The sequence below is a fragment of the Bison bison genome, unplaced genomic scaffold, assembly GCF_000754665.1.
Source record: "Bison bison bison isolate TAMUID 2011002044 unplaced genomic scaffold, Bison_UMD1.0 scf7180017864094, whole genome shotgun sequence".
Lineage (NCBI taxonomy): Eukaryota > Metazoa > Chordata > Mammalia > Artiodactyla > Bovidae > Bison > Bison bison.
In genome coordinates, this window is record NW_011494666.1 from 992,626 (window position 1) to 1,012,796 (window position 20,171).

At 41.0% G+C, this 20,171-nt stretch overlaps 1 protein-coding gene across 1 annotated transcript in view; it reads left to right on the top strand.

Annotated features, from left to right (window-relative positions):
- ADAMTS1 (ADAM metallopeptidase with thrombospondin type 1 motif, 1) overlaps positions 1-7,520 on the top strand; it is a 10,011-nt gene extending 2,491 nt beyond the window's left edge. The window contains exons 4-11 of the mRNA XM_010838469.1: positions 826-1,172; positions 1,685-1,817; positions 2,204-2,371; positions 2,814-3,100; positions 3,324-3,510; positions 3,600-3,775; positions 4,764-4,939; positions 5,110-7,520. Of these exons, the coding sequence (XP_010836771.1) occupies positions 826-1,172; positions 1,685-1,817; positions 2,204-2,371; positions 2,814-3,100; positions 3,324-3,510; positions 3,600-3,775; positions 4,764-4,939; positions 5,110-5,809 (2,174 nt within the window). The 3' untranslated portion in view covers positions 5,810-7,520. The remainder of the gene's footprint in view (positions 1-825; positions 1,173-1,684; positions 1,818-2,203; positions 2,372-2,813; positions 3,101-3,323; positions 3,511-3,599; positions 3,776-4,763; positions 4,940-5,109) is intronic.
- Positions 7,521-20,171: the final 12,651 nt, after the last annotated feature.

Consider the following 20,171-nt stretch of genomic DNA (forward strand, 5'->3'; position numbering starts at 1 on the left):
TCCTGTCACTTTGGTGCCTTGTCGCTTTCTTCACTTTCTGCCCCGGGCTTGCAGAATGTAATTCTTCTCCCCCTGTCCGTCTGCTCCTGGAAGCAGTTACGTGATCAGAGCCCAGGGTAGGACTTCCCTGGGCAGGGGGCTGGTTCACGGTCAGGAGTCAGAGAACTCTTTTCTAAATAATTAATCGTGCCCCCACCCCCACCCCGGAATCTGCAGCACCAACTTTCTTTCCGTGGGGCGGTAGGAGTCCTGGCCGTAGGCGCCGGGGCAGACTGGGTGGTCCTCGTGCCGGATTTGGCCTGAGCCGAGCACCCCCAGGAACCCCTGGAATGAGAGAGCCGAGCCGTGCGGGCTGAGATTCCTTCAGGCCCGGCCCCTTGGCAGAGGCCCCAGCCCTGCCCGGGGCCTTCCACGTGGAGCCTGATGATCTCATTCAGGATCTGAGTCCTGGCCTGTGAAAGAGTGACTCAGGGGCTCTGCCTGCTCCCCTTGCTCCAAGATTTTACTACGACTGGAAAGAGGGGTGTGCATCCTGCCCTTTTCAGATTGCATGATTTCAAAGAGGATTAAAAAAAAATGCTACTTAAAAAAAAGCTGATCCCCTCAGAGGAGCACATGGCCTTTACATTTACAGTAAGGAGAAAACTTTAAAAATAACATTTGCAGTGAACAGAGATGCAAATATTTTTGTTATTGTTTGCCCCCCGGGTGTATTTTTGTATTATTTGCTTTGACTGGTTAGGCTTTCCTTATATACTCTAGGAAGGTACACTATTCTTGGCGAGACTGTCCCCAAGCAAATGATCTTTCCTTGTGTCTTTACAGGAACTGGAAGCCTAAGAAAGAAGCGATTTGTGTCCAGCCCCCGCTATGTGGAAACGATGCTTGTGGCTGACCAGTCCATGGCCGAGTTCCACGGCAGTGACCTAAAGCACTACCTTCTGACCTTGTTCTCCGTGGCGGCCCGGTTATACAAACATCCCAGCATTCGGAATTCAGTGAGCCTAGTGGTGGTAAAGATCCTGGTCATCTACGAGGAAAAGAAGGGCCCAGAAGTGACTTCCAACGCTGCCCTCACACTGCGGAACTTCTGCAGCTGGCAGAAACAGCACAACCCGCCCAGTGACCGGGATGCAGAGCACTATGACACCGCGATTCTATTCACCAGACAGGTGAGAGGAAGACATCACCAGTCATGACAGGACTCCCTGGGGAGTCAGTTTGTAACAAATGTATATAAGGCATTTTACCAATATTTTCACACTGAAGTATTTTTTCATTGGCTAGCATGATTAATCTTTCCTAATTTTTAAAATATTTATTTTATTATTTATTTGGCTGTCCTGCATCTTACTTGCAGCATGCAAGGTCTTTAGCTACAGCATATGGGATCTAGTTCCCTGACCAGGGATTAAACCTGGGCCTCCTGCATTGGGAACTTAAAGTCTTAACCATGGACCACCAGGGAATTCTTCCATAGCTTTAACATCTCAAGTGTCACAGTCCTAGGTGAATGCATTAGGGGAAAATCTTAAAGTCACACAAAATACTCCTAAAAGGGCTACTCAGCAACAAAGAATGTAGATGCTCCAAAGCACATGTGAGGCTACACCCTACCAAGCAGTTTGATCCCGAAGTTCATCCTGTGTGTGTATTAATAAGGGCAAATCTCTGCTTCTTGTAGGACCTGTGTGGTACCCAGACGTGTGATACTCTTGGCATGGCGGATGTTGGAACTATATGTGATCCCAGCAGAAGCTGCTCGGTCATAGAGGATGATGGCTTACAGGCCGCCTTCACTACTGCTCACGAATTAGGTAAGTCTATTCCAGAGTGTGAGTTAAGCGCAATTCATGAATTCAAGCTGATAAACTAGGTATTACTGTTAAAGGGAGCATCTGCAGATTATATTGCCATTTTAGGTGCCAGAGCTCCCTAAAATCTGCAGAAAATGCTTTTGCACGATTCTCAGCATGGTTATCTTTATTAGAATTCAGAATCAGAGAGTTGAAGCGAGGGACACATTTGGAAATTCACACATTGGTTCACACCCTGTGAAAAGTAGATACTGTCTCTAAAATAGATGGTATCCGGATACATTTCTTCTTTAGAAATATCACTTTGAGACAGATGAATCTCTGTTGGGGAAAAAAAAAATGCTGCAAACGACATGTTTTAATGTGAGTCTTGGATTTCTACTTAGGTCACGTGTTTAACATGCCCCATGATGATGCCAAGCAATGTGCCGGCATTAATGGTCTCAACCGGGATTCCCACATGATGGCGTCAATGCTTACCAATCTGGACCACAACCAGCCCTGGTCTCCCTGCAGTGCCTCCGCGATTACAACATTTCTGGATAATGGTCATGGTAAGACACTCCAGCTACTCTTTCTAGATGTTATCCAACCATCCGCGTGTTCATACAGTACTTGTTAAACGAGCTCTTTTTTTTCTTTTCTGTTCTTTTCCCTTTCTCCTTTCAAAATGACTTTCATTGTCAAGAGCATACATTTTTAAACCTGAATTTCCAATAAAAGACAGTGTTTCTGGCCAAGAAGCTCCCGGAGTACATGAACTTGAGTGTTTAGCAGAACGATGATTTCCTGACATTGTTAAAGCAGAAATACCTCATTAAGAATAACATCTTAACAATAATTTAAATCTCTCTGGCACATCTTTCCCAAACCCTTCAGCTTTCAAATCACTTTGCTATGTATTATCTCTTATGATAAATCTTTTCTGAAACTGATCTGTCCCCTGCGTGCCTTTAGTTACTATTTGTTAACATTCATTGGTATTTCTCTTTGCAGGTGAATGTTTGATGGACGAGCCCCAGCTCGTCATACAGCTCCCCTCCGATCTCCCGGGGACCTTGTACGATGCCAGCCGACAGTGCCAGCTCACATTTGGAGAGGAGTCCAGACACTGCCCGGACGCGGCCAGCACCTGCATGATCCTCTGGTGCACGGGCACCTCTGGAGGATTGCCGGTGTGCCAGACCAAACACTTCCCCTGGGCGGACGGCACCAGCTGCGGAGAGGGGAAATGGTGTGTCAATGGCCAGTGCCTGGACCAGACCGACAAGGAGCACTTTGATGTGAGTTATCCACCACAACGCATTCTCCTTTGACATTCAGAAGGGAAAATGACCAAGAGATGCTCAGACATTTGATGCCATAGGAGCAACCTGACCTGTAGCCTCTGACAGGGATACAGGAAAGATTCGCATCATTGATTCTGTGTCCCATATCTTTCTCTTCTATTTCCTGAAAGGGTTGTCATAGAGGATTCTAACACTAATGATTTGTGTCTCTGTTTAGACCCCTGTTCACGGAAGCTGGGGACCCTGGGGACCCTGGGGAGACTGCTCCAGAACGTGTGGTGGTGGAGTTCAGTATACGATGAGGGAGTGTGACAACCCCGTGCCGAAGAACGGAGGAAAATACTGTGAGGGCAAGCGCGTGCGCTACAGGTCCTGCAACATCGAAGACTGCCCGGAGAATAACGGTGAGCAGAGAGAAGGCGAAAAGCACGCTCCGCAAACGGGCACTTGAAGATTGGAAAGGGATAACGTCATCATCTCCTTCTCTTTCCAGGAAAAACCTTTAGAATGGAACAGTGTGAGGCACACAATGAATTCTCCAAAGCTTCCTTTGGCAGCGGGCCTGCAGTGGAGTGGATACCCAAGTACGCGGGAGTCTCGCCCAAGGACAGGTGCAAGCTTATCTGTCAAGCCAAAGGCACTGGCTACTTCTTCGTTTTGCAGCCCAAGGTAGTCACTTTTCTTTGGACTGTTGGTCTAAGAACCCAAGCCCTGGCTTGCTACCTTTTCATGCATCCTTTGTTGTTTTATATTTTTATATTGACATGTTTATGTATAATATTTAATTATTATAAATATATTATACTTAATGTATTAAGTATATATTAAGTCAAAATTATATATATTAAATTTATATATCAGCACATTCAATTTCAAGTTAGGACAACTTTGCTTCTGGATACATTGGTAACTGCCTGCTTTGAGTCTTGTGCTGTTTGGGGTTATGGATGAAGCTTGAATCCAATGCTTAATGATTCCTGCAATGGCTTATTATTACTCTTATATATGAAGAAAAGCCCTTTATGCATGGATAGGTAAATCATATATTAACACGAAAACCATCCCTTGGTTTTGGAAAATAGTTTAAGATAGTCAAAAGTACTTGTTACTGGGTGAATAGCAGCAGCATGTGCAAATAGACTTTTACTGAAAGCCTGAGCATTGAGAACTCTTGTGTTTAAGAACATATATTGAACTAGTAGAAGCATAGCTTTGCTGTTTTGTTGAGGGGATAAATCTGGCTCTGAGATAGAAAATGGAATTGAATTTGGTTGAGATAATCATGAGTCATGATCACTGTAGGCTAGGAAAATAGTCCCCAGTTGCAGATTCAACATATGAGTGATTTATCAGCAGCAGCCCTTGCCGGGTAGTATTCTAGACACTGAGGATACAGCAGTAAACAAATTGACTAAAAGCTCTGCTTTCGTTGACCTTAGCTATAAGTAAGATAGGACACAGATAATCTAAAAATTTATAATATTTCAGATGTCTATGGAAAAAAAAGAGAAGCCAGAGAAGGATAGTGTGCAGAGTACTATTTTAATTTTGATAGAAATGTAATGTTAATGAGGAAGATTTTCAGACTTATCCTAGCATCATCTCTTGGCCTTGTTAATTAACATGTGACAGCAGGTACCTGTTCTTCCTTTTTCAGGTGGTGGATGGCACCCCATGTAGCCCAGATTCCACCTCCGTCTGTGTGCAAGGACAGTGCGTAAAAGCTGGCTGTGATCACATCATAGACTCCAAAAATAAGTTCGATAAATGTGGCATCTGTGGAGGAAATGGATCTACATGCAAGAAAGTATCAGGATCAGTTACCACTGCAAAGTAAGTGTTAAACTGCCTTACTCCTGAAGGTTCTTATCATTTCCATGTAACTAACTTCTTACAGGTCTGGTTAAAAATTACTTTCTTACCTGATTCCCTGGTGTTTCAAGCTAAGTAACACAATGAGCCAGTGACTGAGAGATTTTTCTCTCTATTTTTCTTGCTTGCAGACCTGGCTATCACGATATCGTCACAATTCCAACCGGAGCCACAAACATTGAAGTGAAGCAACGGAATCATAGAGGATCCAGGAATAACGGGAGCTTCCTGGCCATCAAAGCTGCCGATGGCACGTATATCCTGAATGGCGACTTCACCCTGTCCACTTTGGAGCAAGACATCACACACAAAGGTAGTGTCCTGAGGTACAGCGGCTCCTCGGCGGCGCTGGAAAGAATTCGAAGCTTCAGCCCTCTCAAGGAGCCCTTAACCATCCAAGTCCTGACGGTGGGCAATGCCTTCCGGCCCAAAATTAAATACACCTATTTCGTGAAGAAGAAGAAGGAATCTTTCAATGCCATCCCTACTTTCTCGGAGTGGGTCATCGAAGAGTGGGGCGAGTGTTCCAAGTCGTGTGGGCTGGGTGTGCAGAGAAGGCTCGTGGAGTGCCGGGACATCAACGGACAGCCCGCTTCAGAGTGCGCCAAGGAAGTGAAGCCGGCCAGCACCAGACCTTGTGCGGACCTGCCTTGCCCCCGCTGGCAGCTGGGGGACTGGTCGCCGTGTTCCAAGACTTGCGGGAAGGGTTACAAAAAGAGACCCTTGCAGTGTCTGTCCCATGATGGGGGGGTGTTGTCTCATGAGAGCTGTGATCCTTTAAAGAAACCTAAACACTACATAGACTTCTGCACAGTGGCGGAGTGCAGTTAAGTACGAGTGGTGTTGAGGGACAGGGGGCAGTGGGGAAGGGCTGATGCACTGAAATCAAGAAGACTGGAGGAGTCCAGGGCGCCTTGCCCTGGTGATCAACCAGGGGTGGCGATGAGTTGAGAGGTAGATAGAGGTAGGTCGGAAAGAAGTTAGATCATCAGAATTTCCTGCCAGTTACAAATCTGATAGGGTAGTTTATGAGGACTATTCATATCTGACCAATGAGGTAGCACAAGAAAGCCCCAGGGCATTATCATTTCTTTGGTGAGGTTCCGGACAAGTTCTTATGAAAATAGAAGTAATGGTCAAAAGTAAGTTTAAGAAATATGAACAATCCCTGCTTCCTGATGCTGATGAAATACTGTGTATCACGGAGGTTGAGAAATGAAATGCAGGAGGAAGGTGAGATTTTTGCTTTAAGACATGGCTTACTTTACCTCACTATCAATGGAGGGAGAAAGGAATGCACATGGGATCTTTGACCATCACTTTACCCGCTGCTATGTTTTCAGAGAATGTTTATGCCGTCTTAGAGTTAAGAATTCAGGACTGCCCAGCACGAGAAATGCTTCGCAATGTCCATGACTCCCATGACTCCCATCTTTCCTCTCTTGTGTCGTTATTATGTCTTTCTTTGTGAATTCCTTTTGACGAAGAAACAATTGCATGTATTTGTAAACACACCATAAATTCTACAAGGGGAAAAAATAAAAAACAGCAGTGATGTATCAGATGCTGGTAAAAGCTAGAGGAGGCCTGATGACCTGGGGACCTCCTGTATTTCTTTCCTCCTAATGTAAGCCAACTTAAGGAATGTGGATGTGGGGAAAAAAAAAAAAAAAAACAGTTTGTGTCTGAAGAGACTCGGTAAGACACCAAAAAAAAAAAAAAAAAGAATGTAATGCCAGAACGAGAATGGGGTGTGTACAACAGGGTCCCCAGTGCTGGGGACCTTGAGATCAGATGTCTCATGGTGGGGAGGCTACTGAGGGGTAGCGGCTGGTCCACCCCCAGCAGCTGGTCCAACAGTCATATCCTGGTGAATGTCTGTTCAGCTCTTCTACTATGAAAGAAAATAACTTTTTTTTTTTCCATATGTATATAGTAAAATACATTACTATAAATTCTATGTACTTTATAAGTATTGGTTTGTGTGTTCCTTCTAAGAAGGACTATAGTTTGTAATAAATGCCTATAATGACGTATTTATTTTTATACATTTCTTTCTAATGATAAAACTTTTAAGTTATATCGCGTTTGTAAAAGGTCATATAAAAATAGAGTATTTATACGATATATGTTACTAGAAATAATAAAAGGACACTTTTTGAACGCGTGTCTTGTTTTAATGAAAATTACTCCTGCGAAGGAAATCTGAGACATAGGTAGTGAATTTGAAGACAGAATATTTTCTTAAGTGTCTTGGAAGTAAGATTTTTTCTAATGAAATGTATTTTTTGTATCTTTGGTGTAATGTGATTGCTACAGAGAAAGATATCTATTATATCTTTGGTGATAGGTTTGTTACTAGAGTAATAATATACACCAGTGCTGGCCAGCTTTTTCTGTTGCGAGCCATATGGTAAATAGATTTTGTAGGTCATACCATCTCTGTCACAACTACTCAGCCGTGCAGTTGTAACATGTAAGTGACAGACAGTGCACAAGTGAATGGGCATGGTGGTGTATTAATAAAGCTTTATTCCTGAAACAGTGGGCCAAATTTGTTCTGTGAGCATTATGTGTAATATATTAAATGAAAACCGATCGGGTTCAGGATGCATTTGAATTTGTATCTTTTCCTCAACGACATCATGTATTGAGTTGCCCCAAAAGTTCATTCATTCTGTAAACTGTTACAGAAAAACATGAACAAACTTTTGAGCCAACCCAGTATATAAAATTATGTGAAATTGTTTAAGTCAGTGGGCTTTCCTGATGGCTCAGCAGTGAAGAATCAGCCTGCAATGTGGGAGACGCAGGTTCAATCCCTGGGTAAGGAAGATCCCCTGGAGGAGGGCATGGCAATCCACTCCAGCATCCTTGTCTGGAGAATCCCATGGACAGAGGAGCCTGGTGGGCTAAAGTCCATAGGGTCGCAAAGAGTCATACACGACTGAAACAACACGCACACGTGCATTTAAGCTAATGTATAGAAAACGATGCTTCATAATTACATTTAGGATAGGCATGCTCAGTGAGCCAAGCTCCCCACATGTTTCATTTGCTCTTTAGGAGTACACTGGATGTTCTGAAGAAACCGTGAAACACCCAAGCCACTCTCTCTCGGTACCTTTTGTAAGTCACTATATTTTAAATACTAAATGGTACATGGGTGACTTTAAAAGTTCAGGTCGCTTCCAAAGTAACTACATTTTGCTCAGGAAATAGCATATTTACTAGAAGACTCGGATTATGTGGTTAACCACAGACATTTCCAACTTTACATTTTCATCCTCTTTTTCACCCTCCTTTCTCAAGTACTTCTATATAACCTGCTAATTGCAGATTCCTGTGATAATTCTAGCTTGCCCTCAGAATAACTCAAGGTGTTCTTCCCCTGAGCAGTTGAATTTAAGATTTTCAGGAGCCAGGTGCATGGGGCAGCGGAGGGAAGAGGTGTGCTAATCTCTGGTTAAGGTTCTTCCTACCTACTGCCCACCAGGCTGAAAAAGGAAAATCAAACCTCACACTGTGAGCACTGGTCCCATACAACTCAGTTAAAGATAGAATTTGGCCATGCAATTTGATGACCTAACATGCTTTTAGCACCAACAACCTCTACCACATTATTTGCCTCCATTCAGTTCATTTCATTTGCTCAGTCGTGACCGACTCTTTGCAACCCCATGAATTGCAGCACGCCAGGCCTCCTTGTCCATCACCAACTCCCGGAGTTCACTCAGACTCACGTCCATCGAGTCGGTGATGCCATCCAGCCATCTCATCCTCTGTCGTCCCCTTCTCTTCCTGCCCCCAATCCCTCCCAGCATCAGAGTCTTTTCCAATGAGTCAACTCTTCGCATGAGGTGGCCAAAGTACTGGAGTTTCAGCTTTAGCATCATTCCTTCCAAAGAGCACCCAGGACTGATCTCCTTCAGAATGGACTGGTTGGATCTCCTTGCAGTCCAAGGGACTCTCAAGAGTCTTCTCCAACACCACAGCTCAAAAGCATCAATTTTTTGGCGCTCAGCCTTCTTCACAGTCCAACTCTCACATCCAAACATGACTACTGGAAAAATCATAGCCTCGACTAGACAGACCTTTGTTGGCAAAGTAATGTTTCTGCTTTTTAATATGCCTATATTATCATGGTACAAATCCCCATAGTAAGTGAAACGGAGGACACACACACACACATGCACAATGTCCTTACCTTTAATTACTATACAAGCTGTTTGATATTAATAAAACCAAATAAATACAACTAGAATGGTAACTCATGATAAAAAAAAAAAAAAGTCATTTTCAAATCGTGCCTAATGAAATTCAGGACACAAAGTCATAAAAACAGCCACAAGATTTTCCACTGTTGTCTTTAATTCTCCATCCAAGATAATGCCAACTAACTTCCCAAGTTGCCACATTGCTTTCTTCGGCCTTCTGCTAGTGAGATTTCCCTTTTATCAACCAACTGAGCTCTTTAAAATACTCTTGTTTTGGCAGCAAGGAGTTTAGTTTAAAACACACATGTGGTTCTGTGGGCTTGATAGGTCAGCTGCTTAAAAAGAGGAAAAATTTGTGCTTATGTCAGTTGTGGGTTCCCCGATAGCTCAGTTGGTAAAGAATCTGCCTGCCATGCAGGAGACCCCAGTTTGATTCCTGGGTTGGGAAGATCCCCTGGAAAAGGGAATAGGCTAGCCACTCCAGTATTCTTGGGCTTCGCCTGTGGCTTAGCTGGTAAAGAATCTACCTGCAATGCGGGAGACCTGGGCTCGATCCCTGGTTTGGGAAGATCCCCTGGAGAAGGGAAAGGCTATCCACTCCAGTATTCTGGCCTGGAGAATTCCATGGACTGCATAGCCCATGGGGTCTCAAAGAGTCGGACAGGACTGAGTGACACTCACTTTCACTTTGTGTTGTGGATACAAATGATAAGCTGGCACGATGCTGATGACCAATTCAAGCACCTAATTTTCAATGCATTCAATAGCCACTTTCTTTTCTAGCATTTCATACAAGCACAACTTTTGTATCAGAGATTTCACACAAAAATCGGCAAAATTGTTTCCATCGTTTGCTTTTTGTCTTCTAGAAGAGGGTACTATAGATCTTCATGTGATCTAGGGAACAAGTACAATAGACGCAATCTGCGGATCTCCTTGGGTTTCTAAAAGAAAGATAAACAAAAGTGATTGATATGAAGGTTGGGAGTGCTAGACCTATCCAGAAAATTGGTCCAAAGCCCCTCCAGCATAAAAGTGTAGTCTTCTGTCATATGCAAACTTCTGTGACAGAAATGAGCTCTTAAGACATTGGCAGAACGGAAAGAGTACAATGTGGAAGACGCTTTGGCTTGGCAACAAATTTTCCCAACCAATAAATGTTTTGTGCCTTCCGTTAAGAGCAGCTGAAGAGAAAATATCCTAATTCAGGAACACGGCAAGTCACAGAGGAATGCAGAGCTATACAGAAGGCCTGCTCAAACCACTGGACTCCCTGTGGTCTCCATCTTGGAAGTTCCTTAGTGGTCTGTATTTAATTTGCTCTTGCATCCATAATTCAAAAGTTTGAACCTTTCCTAATAGCCCCTTCTATTAATCATACTGCCTTTGTTTTAGGCTAAGTTTGTATGATTACAAACAACTATTTGTAATTTAGTCTGTTTTGTGGGCGATCATGATTTCTTTTCCTTTAGGATTTATTATTGTTTTATGTCCTATTGTTCTTAAAAGGAACTATAAACCATATACTTGCTGAGGTTGGAAGGAAGTTAAGGGCAATTTTATGTAGAATAATGCAGGAGGGCTTTTTCAATGAGATATTTGAGAGGAAATCACAAGGATGGAAGGGGACAGCTCTCCAAAAAGATGAGCTTAAAATAGACATGTGTTTGCACAAATGAGAGTAAGTTCAAGTTCTTGGAGGGGACAGCAAGAGGTCAGTGTGGCTGGAGCACTAAGGAGAGAGGGGAAAGACAAGAGGTCAGTGGAGGGCAGCGAGTTTGTTCTGCAAAGTTGGAAGTAAGTTTGGGTTTTGCTCTGAGTGAGACGAAGAGCCAGTGGAAGGATCTGAGCAAGGGAAAAACACGGTCTGACTTAACATTTTAACCTGCAAGGAAACCAGACTGGAGTAAGATAGGAAACTGTTGCAATAATTACAGTGACCAATAATGATGGTCTGAACTAGAGTGATAACCATGCAGGTGGTTAAAGAGATCAACTGGTGCACTTCAAGACTCTGAGGTTTGCAGATGGATACAGATGGGAGCCTCGTGGGCTAAAGTCCATGGGATCACGAAAGAGTCTGACAAGACTTAGCAACTAAAAAACAACAAAATAGATGTGAATGGGGAAAATATATCATGAATGAGTCCAGGGATTTTTTGTTTGTTTTTTTTCTGATTTTTGCAAGGAAAAGAGTGTTCCAAGCAACATTGATGAATATTGCACTCTACTTAAATACCAACATAAATCAAAAATATAAGAATTTTAGTAAATATCAAAACCAGTTAAACTTGGAGATAAATTCAAGTAATTTTTTGAAAATATGGTTTCAAAATTAATCAAAAATATAAAAATAGTAGTTAAAGAAGATATATAATGTAAAATATTTTCATAACAATAATAATTCAAGTCTAAAACCATATGTCATATTGACAAAATCATATGTCCGACTAGTCATGTCCGACTCTTTGTGACCCCATGGACAGTAGCCTACCAGGTTCTACCATCCATGGGATTTTCCAGGCAAGAATACTGGAGTGGACTGCCATTTCCATCTCCAGGAAATCTTCCCAACCCAGGGACTGAACCTGGGTCTCCCGCATTGTAGGCAGACGCTTTACCTTCTGAGCCACCAGAGAAGTCAGAATTCATGTTAGGAGTTATCAAAAGACATCATTTTATTCTTGAATTAAGTAAGCAGGTAAATATAGGAGAATAATATTTCTTGAAAACAAATACCCCCAAAAAATATTTCTTCATGGAGAGAGAATATGTGTAAAATATAGCTCATAAAGAAAAGAATGGAAAACAAAAAAATAAGGTAGCAGAATTCCAACAGCGTTATCATGGCAACGCATTGTTTCAACTTTCCTATTAAAAGACAAATATCTTCAGGATGTGTTTAAAAATAAAATCCAGTGACATGATAGATAAAAAGGAACTATCTAAATCAAAATGACATTTCTTCAAAGAAGTCTGAAGATTTATCAGGCAAAGAGTAGGAAAAAAGTAGGAATAGAATATGAAATCAGCCAAAATGGTATTTAAGATGGAAAAGCACTAAGCAAAAGAAAAAATAACATTTCTTGTATATTAAACGTAGAATCTACAATAAGAAATACAGGTTCCAGATAACAGAACACCTATATATCAACCTTAAATTGTTAAAAATACAAAGAATGATCAACTGATAAGGATTATTCTATTTGTCTTTAAAATCTCTCTCTAGGTCCAGGCAGACCAAAACTGTAAGAATAAAACTAGGTATAACTTTACAAAGATATAAAAGAAGACTTGAATAAAGCAGGAGAATATGATTTTTTTTCTTTTACAATAAGTCATAAAGCTTTTATTTTGTCCTAAAACAATTAGTAGATTTGATGAAGTTCTAATCGTTAGCCATTCATAAATTCAGGGAAGTTTGTAACTTAATTCTAAAGTTCATCTAGAGAAATAAATTCAGTGGAGATAAAAGGAAAAGCAATTCAACGGAAAAACGCAGTGTGAGGTCAGATATCTGTTCACGAAGATTTGAAAATGTACCATAAAATAACAATTTAAAAAAGTAGTAGCTGTAGAATTATTGACAAGTGTATCTATGTGTGAAAAAGATAGCCCAGAAATAAACCTTGGTAACCATAGCCACAAAACATTAGAATATGATGAAATTGGCAACATAAATCTGTAAGCAAAAAAGAATCATTCCAAACATAGCCTCAAATTCAAAAGTAGAAATTTACTTGGAAAAAAAAATTTTAGAGCCTTCTTTCAGACCATTTGTGAATGTAAATGCCAGATATATAAAAAGTTAAAACATTTCAATGAAACATTAAAAAGTGTTAGCAGATGTAGAGAAATATTTGTCTGATCCCTGAGTAGGCAAGGAAATCTGAACACAGAAACAGTGAAAGGTATTACATAGCCAAGACAGACACATACAAAGGGATTGATTTGGCTGGCTCCAAAGCTTCGAATTTCAGTGTTTCAGAAGAATTCTTTTTACGATATGGGGCGGGGGGGGGAAGTTGTTTCATGAAACACAAAAGACAACAAAACTTGCTTCAGAATTTTCCCAAAGGCCATTGGTTTTGATCCCGGGTGGGGAAGGGGGTGGGGGAAAGAAGATCAGGGGGTCGGCCTGCAATGGCTTGGAGCAGGGCTTGGGTTCCCAGTCAGAGACTGAGGCTGGGTCACAGCGGTGAGCGCACCAGATCCTAGTCACTAGTCCGGTGGTCAGCGACAAGGACCCCAGCCCTTCGGCTTTGCAGAAAAGAATCTCCGCAAAGATTAAAAGTAGTGAAGCAAGTAGAATATTCATTCAGAGGACAAAGAGTACATTACATTACGTGTGGACAGACACATGGTGGTCTCAGGGACAGGTAGAGTCGCTGAGTTGCACCTTCATTGCACTTTGAATTACTTTTATAAGGCATTTCTTCCGAGGTTCCTTTGACCAATCACTTTGATTTGCCTGATTCACAGTTCTTATTTGGTATATCTCAGGATCCTCCCATGTGTGCACACCCATCTCTTAGCCAAGGTAGATTTTACTAAAAAGACGTATGCATAGTGAACATCCCTTGATGTAACTCCACTTTGGCCTCCAAGGGGCCTTTTCTGTACATGTGTGGCTGGGGAGGTCTCCTGACTCTTAAAAAGAAATATGTGGTCTGGGCAGGGCCCAGTCTCCCCGCCTTAAGTCTAGTCAAGTCTTGCCCTGCTAGTCTTGTCTTGGAGCTTCAGTCCACAGGGAATAAATCTCCAATTGCTTTACCCTGGGGGGTCCCATCTACTTCCTGCCTCAGGTTCATTCCAGGATTTCAAATGGCCACCCAGTTTGCCAGTGGTAATCTCCTTTGGATCTCAAACTAAATGGCCACAGTTCCAGGGAAACCCTTCCTAAAACCCTCAGGCTAGATTAGCTTTCAAAACACTCTGCATTTTCCTGTCTTACCACTTTTCACAGAAATTATATACTCTTTTTAGCTTTATATTTGTTTTGCTTGATATTATTTTCCCAGTGTCTAAAACTGTGCCTGTGCAAAGGTTACTTTATTTAATGAACAGCCCTCAAAAGGCTCAAAAAGTCAAACTATTGTATATAGATATTTATACTCCTAAGACTTGATACTAAATAAACAATTCAAAAGATTCACAAAGATTTGTATATGAATGTTACACAAATATGAAAGCAGCCACCAAAGGAGTACATCGAGCACTGCCTGTGTGCTCAGTCGTTCAGTCGTGTCTGACTCTGGACTGTAGCCCTCCAGGCTCCTCTGTCCATGGAATTCTCCAGGCAAGAATACTGGAGTGGAGCCATTCCCTTCTCCAGGGGATCTTTCCAATCCACAGACTGAACCAGAGTCTCCTGCATTGCAGGCAGATTCTTTACCATCTGAGCCACCAGAAAAACCCAAAAGTCACATTTCAAATTCAAATCTGAGTTTTCTACCATTTTATACTTTTCTGCCTCTCTGTTTCTATTCTCAGTGAAGACGGTAAATGAACAGTAAATCTTCAAGAATTTACAGTTACTGACACTTTTTTTTTTTTAAGTGTGTACCTAGCAACCAGAGGAGAACCAAGAGAATCAAACTCAAAAATTCCTATTAGCATAAAATCCACAGAGAGCTGTTATAAGTCTTATAATTCATCACTGTCTAGGGTGCAAAAGTAGCCAAATGTCACCATTGAGGAAAGACTGAACACAAGCTCCACACATTCTCAGTTATCTGATATTATTTATGAAACAAGAGGACTCACCAAATAATAAACTACAATATTCCTGGCAGATAAACATATAACGATTAAAGCCAAGTTGTGACCATGTTAATCTTCTTTACTACAGAAAGAAGTCATTTGATGAAAATGACTTTTTAAATTGCTTTAGCTATTCTTTTAAGTTCCCAGGTAGCTCAGCAGTAAAGAACCCACCTGCCAATGCAGGAGACTCGAGGTCCGCCCCTGGTTCGGGGAGATCCCCTGGAGGAGGAAATGGCAACCCACTCCAGGATTCTTGCCTGGAGAATCCCATGGACAGAGGAGTCTGGCTGACACAGTCCATGGGATCGCAAAGAGTCAGACGCAACTGAACACGCACACATGCCATTTTACTAATGGAAACTGCCAAAAGGGCAGACATTTATTTTCCTTTAAATAGAAAAAAAGAATATCTAATAAGCACTAACTTAGTCACAGGTTAGGATGGAATAATTTCTTATTAATGCAGTGGTATTTATTTCCTTGAACAACTCATCAGTGAAAAAGTACTATCACCTCATAACCTGGGGATATATTTCTGAAATTGCCTCTTGTTTCAAAAAGTCAAGCTGGGTACTGAAGTAAAATGATATGTCTGGAATTTAAAATTTTTCAAGCAAATAGAAAAGGTAAGGATTGATGAAAGTAGATCAGGAAAATTATGATAATCATTAAAGCTGAGTGATGGATAAAGATTCATTATACTTTCTTCTCTCTTTGGTATAAATTAAAACATAACCAGAAAACTAAAGAGAAGTTGTATTTTTTTTGTCCAACTTACAAATCAAGTCAGTATTTGAAATAATTTAAGATATAACATACGTTAATATCCTTTTCTACTTTTCCACTTGTTTGGAGGCAGGGCAGAATAAACGTATGTCAACTAACCGTGCTCAAAAACACAGAAGCACTCTAAAACAGCTTGATACAGAATGTAAGAGGAAATTATGCAATAGAAGGAAGGAAAGAAAAAAGAGGGAAGGAGTGAAGAGGGGAAGAAGGGAGAAACACAGTCTTTTTATATGCACCGCTATGCTGCTGCTAAGTCACTTCAGTCGTGTCCGACTCTGTGTGACCCCATAGATGGCAGCCCACCAGGGGCCCCCCATCCCTGGAATTCTCCAGGCAAGAACACTGGAGTGGGTTGCCATTTCCTTCTCCATATGCAGCACTATAAAACAGGGCTATTAAATGAATTTTCTGTTGTAATAGATTGTGAACTTATCACTTTTTCTTAAAAGGCCTTGATTTAAACATTATGATAACCTATATAAATTTTGCAACTTTATAGTATAGACTCCTAGAACTTCTATTTTGTAACCAAGATGAAGACAACTAATCAAAGAGAAGGAAAATGGAAAGTCACTTTTGCTTGCAGATATTCAGAACTCAATATTAAGGATTAAAAATTTTTATGGCTAATGAAGTACATACCAAGGGATTTAAAATATATGATGTATATATACATACGTAAAGCATGTAAAGTCTATTTACACATATATAGTATATTTGATAGAAAAACTGAGTGAAAAGAAAAGAATTAATATGAAGACACTCAGAAGGATTCTCAGTTCCTCAGACTGAGTGAGGCAGGACCATTGGTGAAGCAGGAACACGGTGATGGGCCCAGATAGAGGCCACATTTGGCAACCTTGAAGTTGGAGGTGAGGGATTAGATCAATAACCAAGGATCAAAGATTTTTGATTTCTAGCTGAAGCTCTTCACTAGATGTATTAGACTGGCCAAGTACAGTATGTCTCCTTTTTCTTCCTTCAAAGAGAGCTAAGAATTTATCAGGTCCCCGCTACATCTTGCATAAAAGCAAAGAAGTGGACCAAACAAAGAACACAGGAGCCGAGCGGCTGCCTGCAGCGAGGGCATTTCTAATAGTCTTCTGCTTTCTCACGTCCATTAAGTGGGTTGACTCAGTTCAGAATGTTCCAGAACCTTTAACCTTCAAAATTTTCACCAGAGTTGTTAACAAGAGTAGACTCATCAGGCTTAGTTTTCATCTTCTGTCTTCTCAGAGCTTGCCAGCGGTAATGATAACAATAGGATTCATTCCAAAGGATCCTTGAGGGGAAAGGAGCATACACCATCCATCTGCTGGATAAACAAACCCTGAATAAGTGGAAGTTGGCTGGAGGCCTTCATCTCAAATAATACAGACGCACAATCTCAAAAGCTAGATCTCCAAGTATTGGGCAGGGCCTTTTGCTTCTAAAGATCTACAGAAGTGATATCTAATTACCGAAGTACAAGATATTCTGGAACGTTCTCCATGACATTAGGACAGTTTCTTTTAGAAGTTGGATTTTAGTTAGATCATGTGCTTTCCCAATGAAAATGCTCTTACATTAGCGCTAATATGCTAATAGTCTGGATTGCTAACATCCTATAAGAAGGCAATAGTCATAATAGAATTCCTTTGAACAGACTTTCAGCCTAACTTTAGGTAGGAGCTCTGTATTTAAGATATAAGCATGCAAGATTGCTCAAGAAATATTCTGTTTATTTTTGGTCTATGCTCTTTGACCTTTCTTAAGAAAAAAGCCATTGACTTTTCTACCAAAAGTCATAAGAGCATTCTATTTTTTTTTTTTCTTTAAGAACCATGTTCTTGTGAAACATTTAAAAGATTAAACTGTAAGAAGAGCTGAACACCTGGAAAAGCTTTTGATCCCATATAGCTGTAAACAGACTAAAAATCTCACCATGGGCTACACTAAAAATTACAGGCATGGTGTAACACAGTAATATTCATTTCTTAGCATGACTGGGAGAAGGCAAAAGGAGCAAGCTTACAAAAGGAAAAAAAGATATTGTTGAGAGTCCAGTATTAGGGAATTTCTATGAGGGATTTTGCCATCCACAACTGTGGGAATTTAGGGGAGAAAAATACCATACCATTAATGCTTTCTAACATACCTGATTTAAATTATCTATAACCACAAGAAAGATGCAATCAAAATGTGAAAATTGTTAATTGCAGAGCATTAATAATGATATAGTTTGTCTTCAGATTGCTGGATATTACACTTATTCATATTCAGAACCCAAAGGAGAAGGGAAACTAATACTGTTAAAACAAATGTTTACTTTTAAGTAATATTTTGAAGAATCAAAATGTCAACTCCAAAGGTTTTATGGAGCAAGGAGCTGTTGAATTTTAACAACATATCTTTAAGAAAATCATCACTGAGAATATAGAGTTGATTCTTGGCAATTCATTGGGCCTTGATCACTTTGAACAAATAATAAAAATGCTTAACTCCGGCTGTCTTTTCCTGAAATGTGATTACATACCCTTTAAGAAGGATATGCTCAAAAAACAAAAACAAAAAAAGAACAGTATTTACTTAAGAAAATTATAATAAAGAAGATAAATCTGCCAGGTGGGTGATTTGATCTTCGTTCTGCTGATATAACAAATACAGGTAAGAATCAGTAAGAATGTGGACTTCTCTGGTGGAACAGTGGATAGGAATCTGCCTGCTAATGCAGGGGACACGAGGTTGATCCCTGGTCAGGGAAGATCCCACAGGCTGCAGAACAACTAAGCCCCTGAGCAACTACTGAGCCCTTTGCCCTAGAACAACAAGAGAAGCTGTACAGTGATAAGCCCAAGTACCGCAATAAAGAGAAACTGGAGAAACACCCACAACTAAAGTCCGCACCACAGCAACCAAGACCCCAAGGGACCAAAAAGAAAAAGATGAGTAAGTATCCTCGAGCCCTTATTTTGTCTTTGAGGTTGAGAAGGCACCACAGAAAGAGAAAAAGAGAAAGAAAGAAAAGATAAAAGGAAGGAAGGAAGGGCAGGAGGGAGAAAGGAAGGATAGGAAAAAAGACAACCTTCCCTGCAGTCTGACAATATAGCTGGAGAAATAAAATGTCTACACGTGAAAAGTTAATTAACAAGACAAGGAAGGGAGTCCAGTGAATTGTGTGCATGATCTGGGTTCAGAAATACACAAGAGAGAGGTTACTGCAGGTCAAAGTGTCAAGGAAGAATTCAGGGAAGGAGTGGAGAAATAGACATATGACACTTGAGACTGAATGGAATTGAAACAGGTAGGGGATGTTTTCTTAGTTTGGGCTGCTCTGACAAAATACACAGACTGCACAGCTTGTAAAGAACACACGTTTATTTCTTGCAGTTCTGAAAGTTGGCCATCTGAGATCAGAGCTCCAGTACCAGTGGATTCTGTGAGAGCTCTCTTCTGGGTTGTAGACTGCCAACTTCCTGTTGTCTTTTCACACGGCAGCAATAGGGCAAGAATACACTCTAGGATCCCTTTTTTAAAAACTTTTTATTTTATTTTGGAGTATAGACAATTGACAGCATTATGATAGTCTCAGGTGGACAGCAAAGGGACTCAGCCATACATATACATGTATCCATTCTCCCCCAAACACCCCTCCCATCCAGGCTGCCACATAACATTGAGTAGAATTCCCTGTGCCATACAGTAGGTCCTTGTTGGTTATCCATTTTAAATATAGCAGTGTGTACCTGGCAATCCTTTTTATAAGGGCACTAATCCCCTACTAAGGGCTCTACCCTCATGACCTAAGTACTTCTCAAAGGCTTCATCACATTGAGGGTTGGGATTTTAACTTGAGTGGAAAAAAACATTCATACCATTGCAGATATGCTCCAGATACTGGAGAAGGAGTGTGTGTGTGTGTGTGTGTGTGTTAGTCGCTCATTCGTATCCAAATCTTTGCGACCCCATGGACTGTAGCCAGCTAGGCTCCTCTGTCCATGGAATTCTCCAGGCAAGAATACTGAAATGACTTGCCATTCCCTTCTCCAGGGGATCTTCCTGACACAAGGATAGAACTAGGTCTCCTGCATTGCAGGCAGATCTTTTACCATTTGATCCACCAGGGAGGCAGTAACCAAAGTGGCTAATCCATGTGATCTCTTCTGTTCTAGCTTCTCATAACAGCAAGTAGCATGCATACATAATACCACCACTTGGATTAGGTAGAGTGGATTTCAGAGTGGATTAAAGAATAAAAACTGTGTGTAAGAGGCCGCAAAAGCTACTTCCTGCCTTGTAGCTTCATCCCAATTCACTCAACTAGATAGGTCAACTTAACTTACTAAAAAGTTACCTAGAGAAATTATTGAATAATATAAATTAAAAATAAATAAATCAAAGTTACAAAAACAAACAAACAAACAAACAAAGTTACAGAGGCA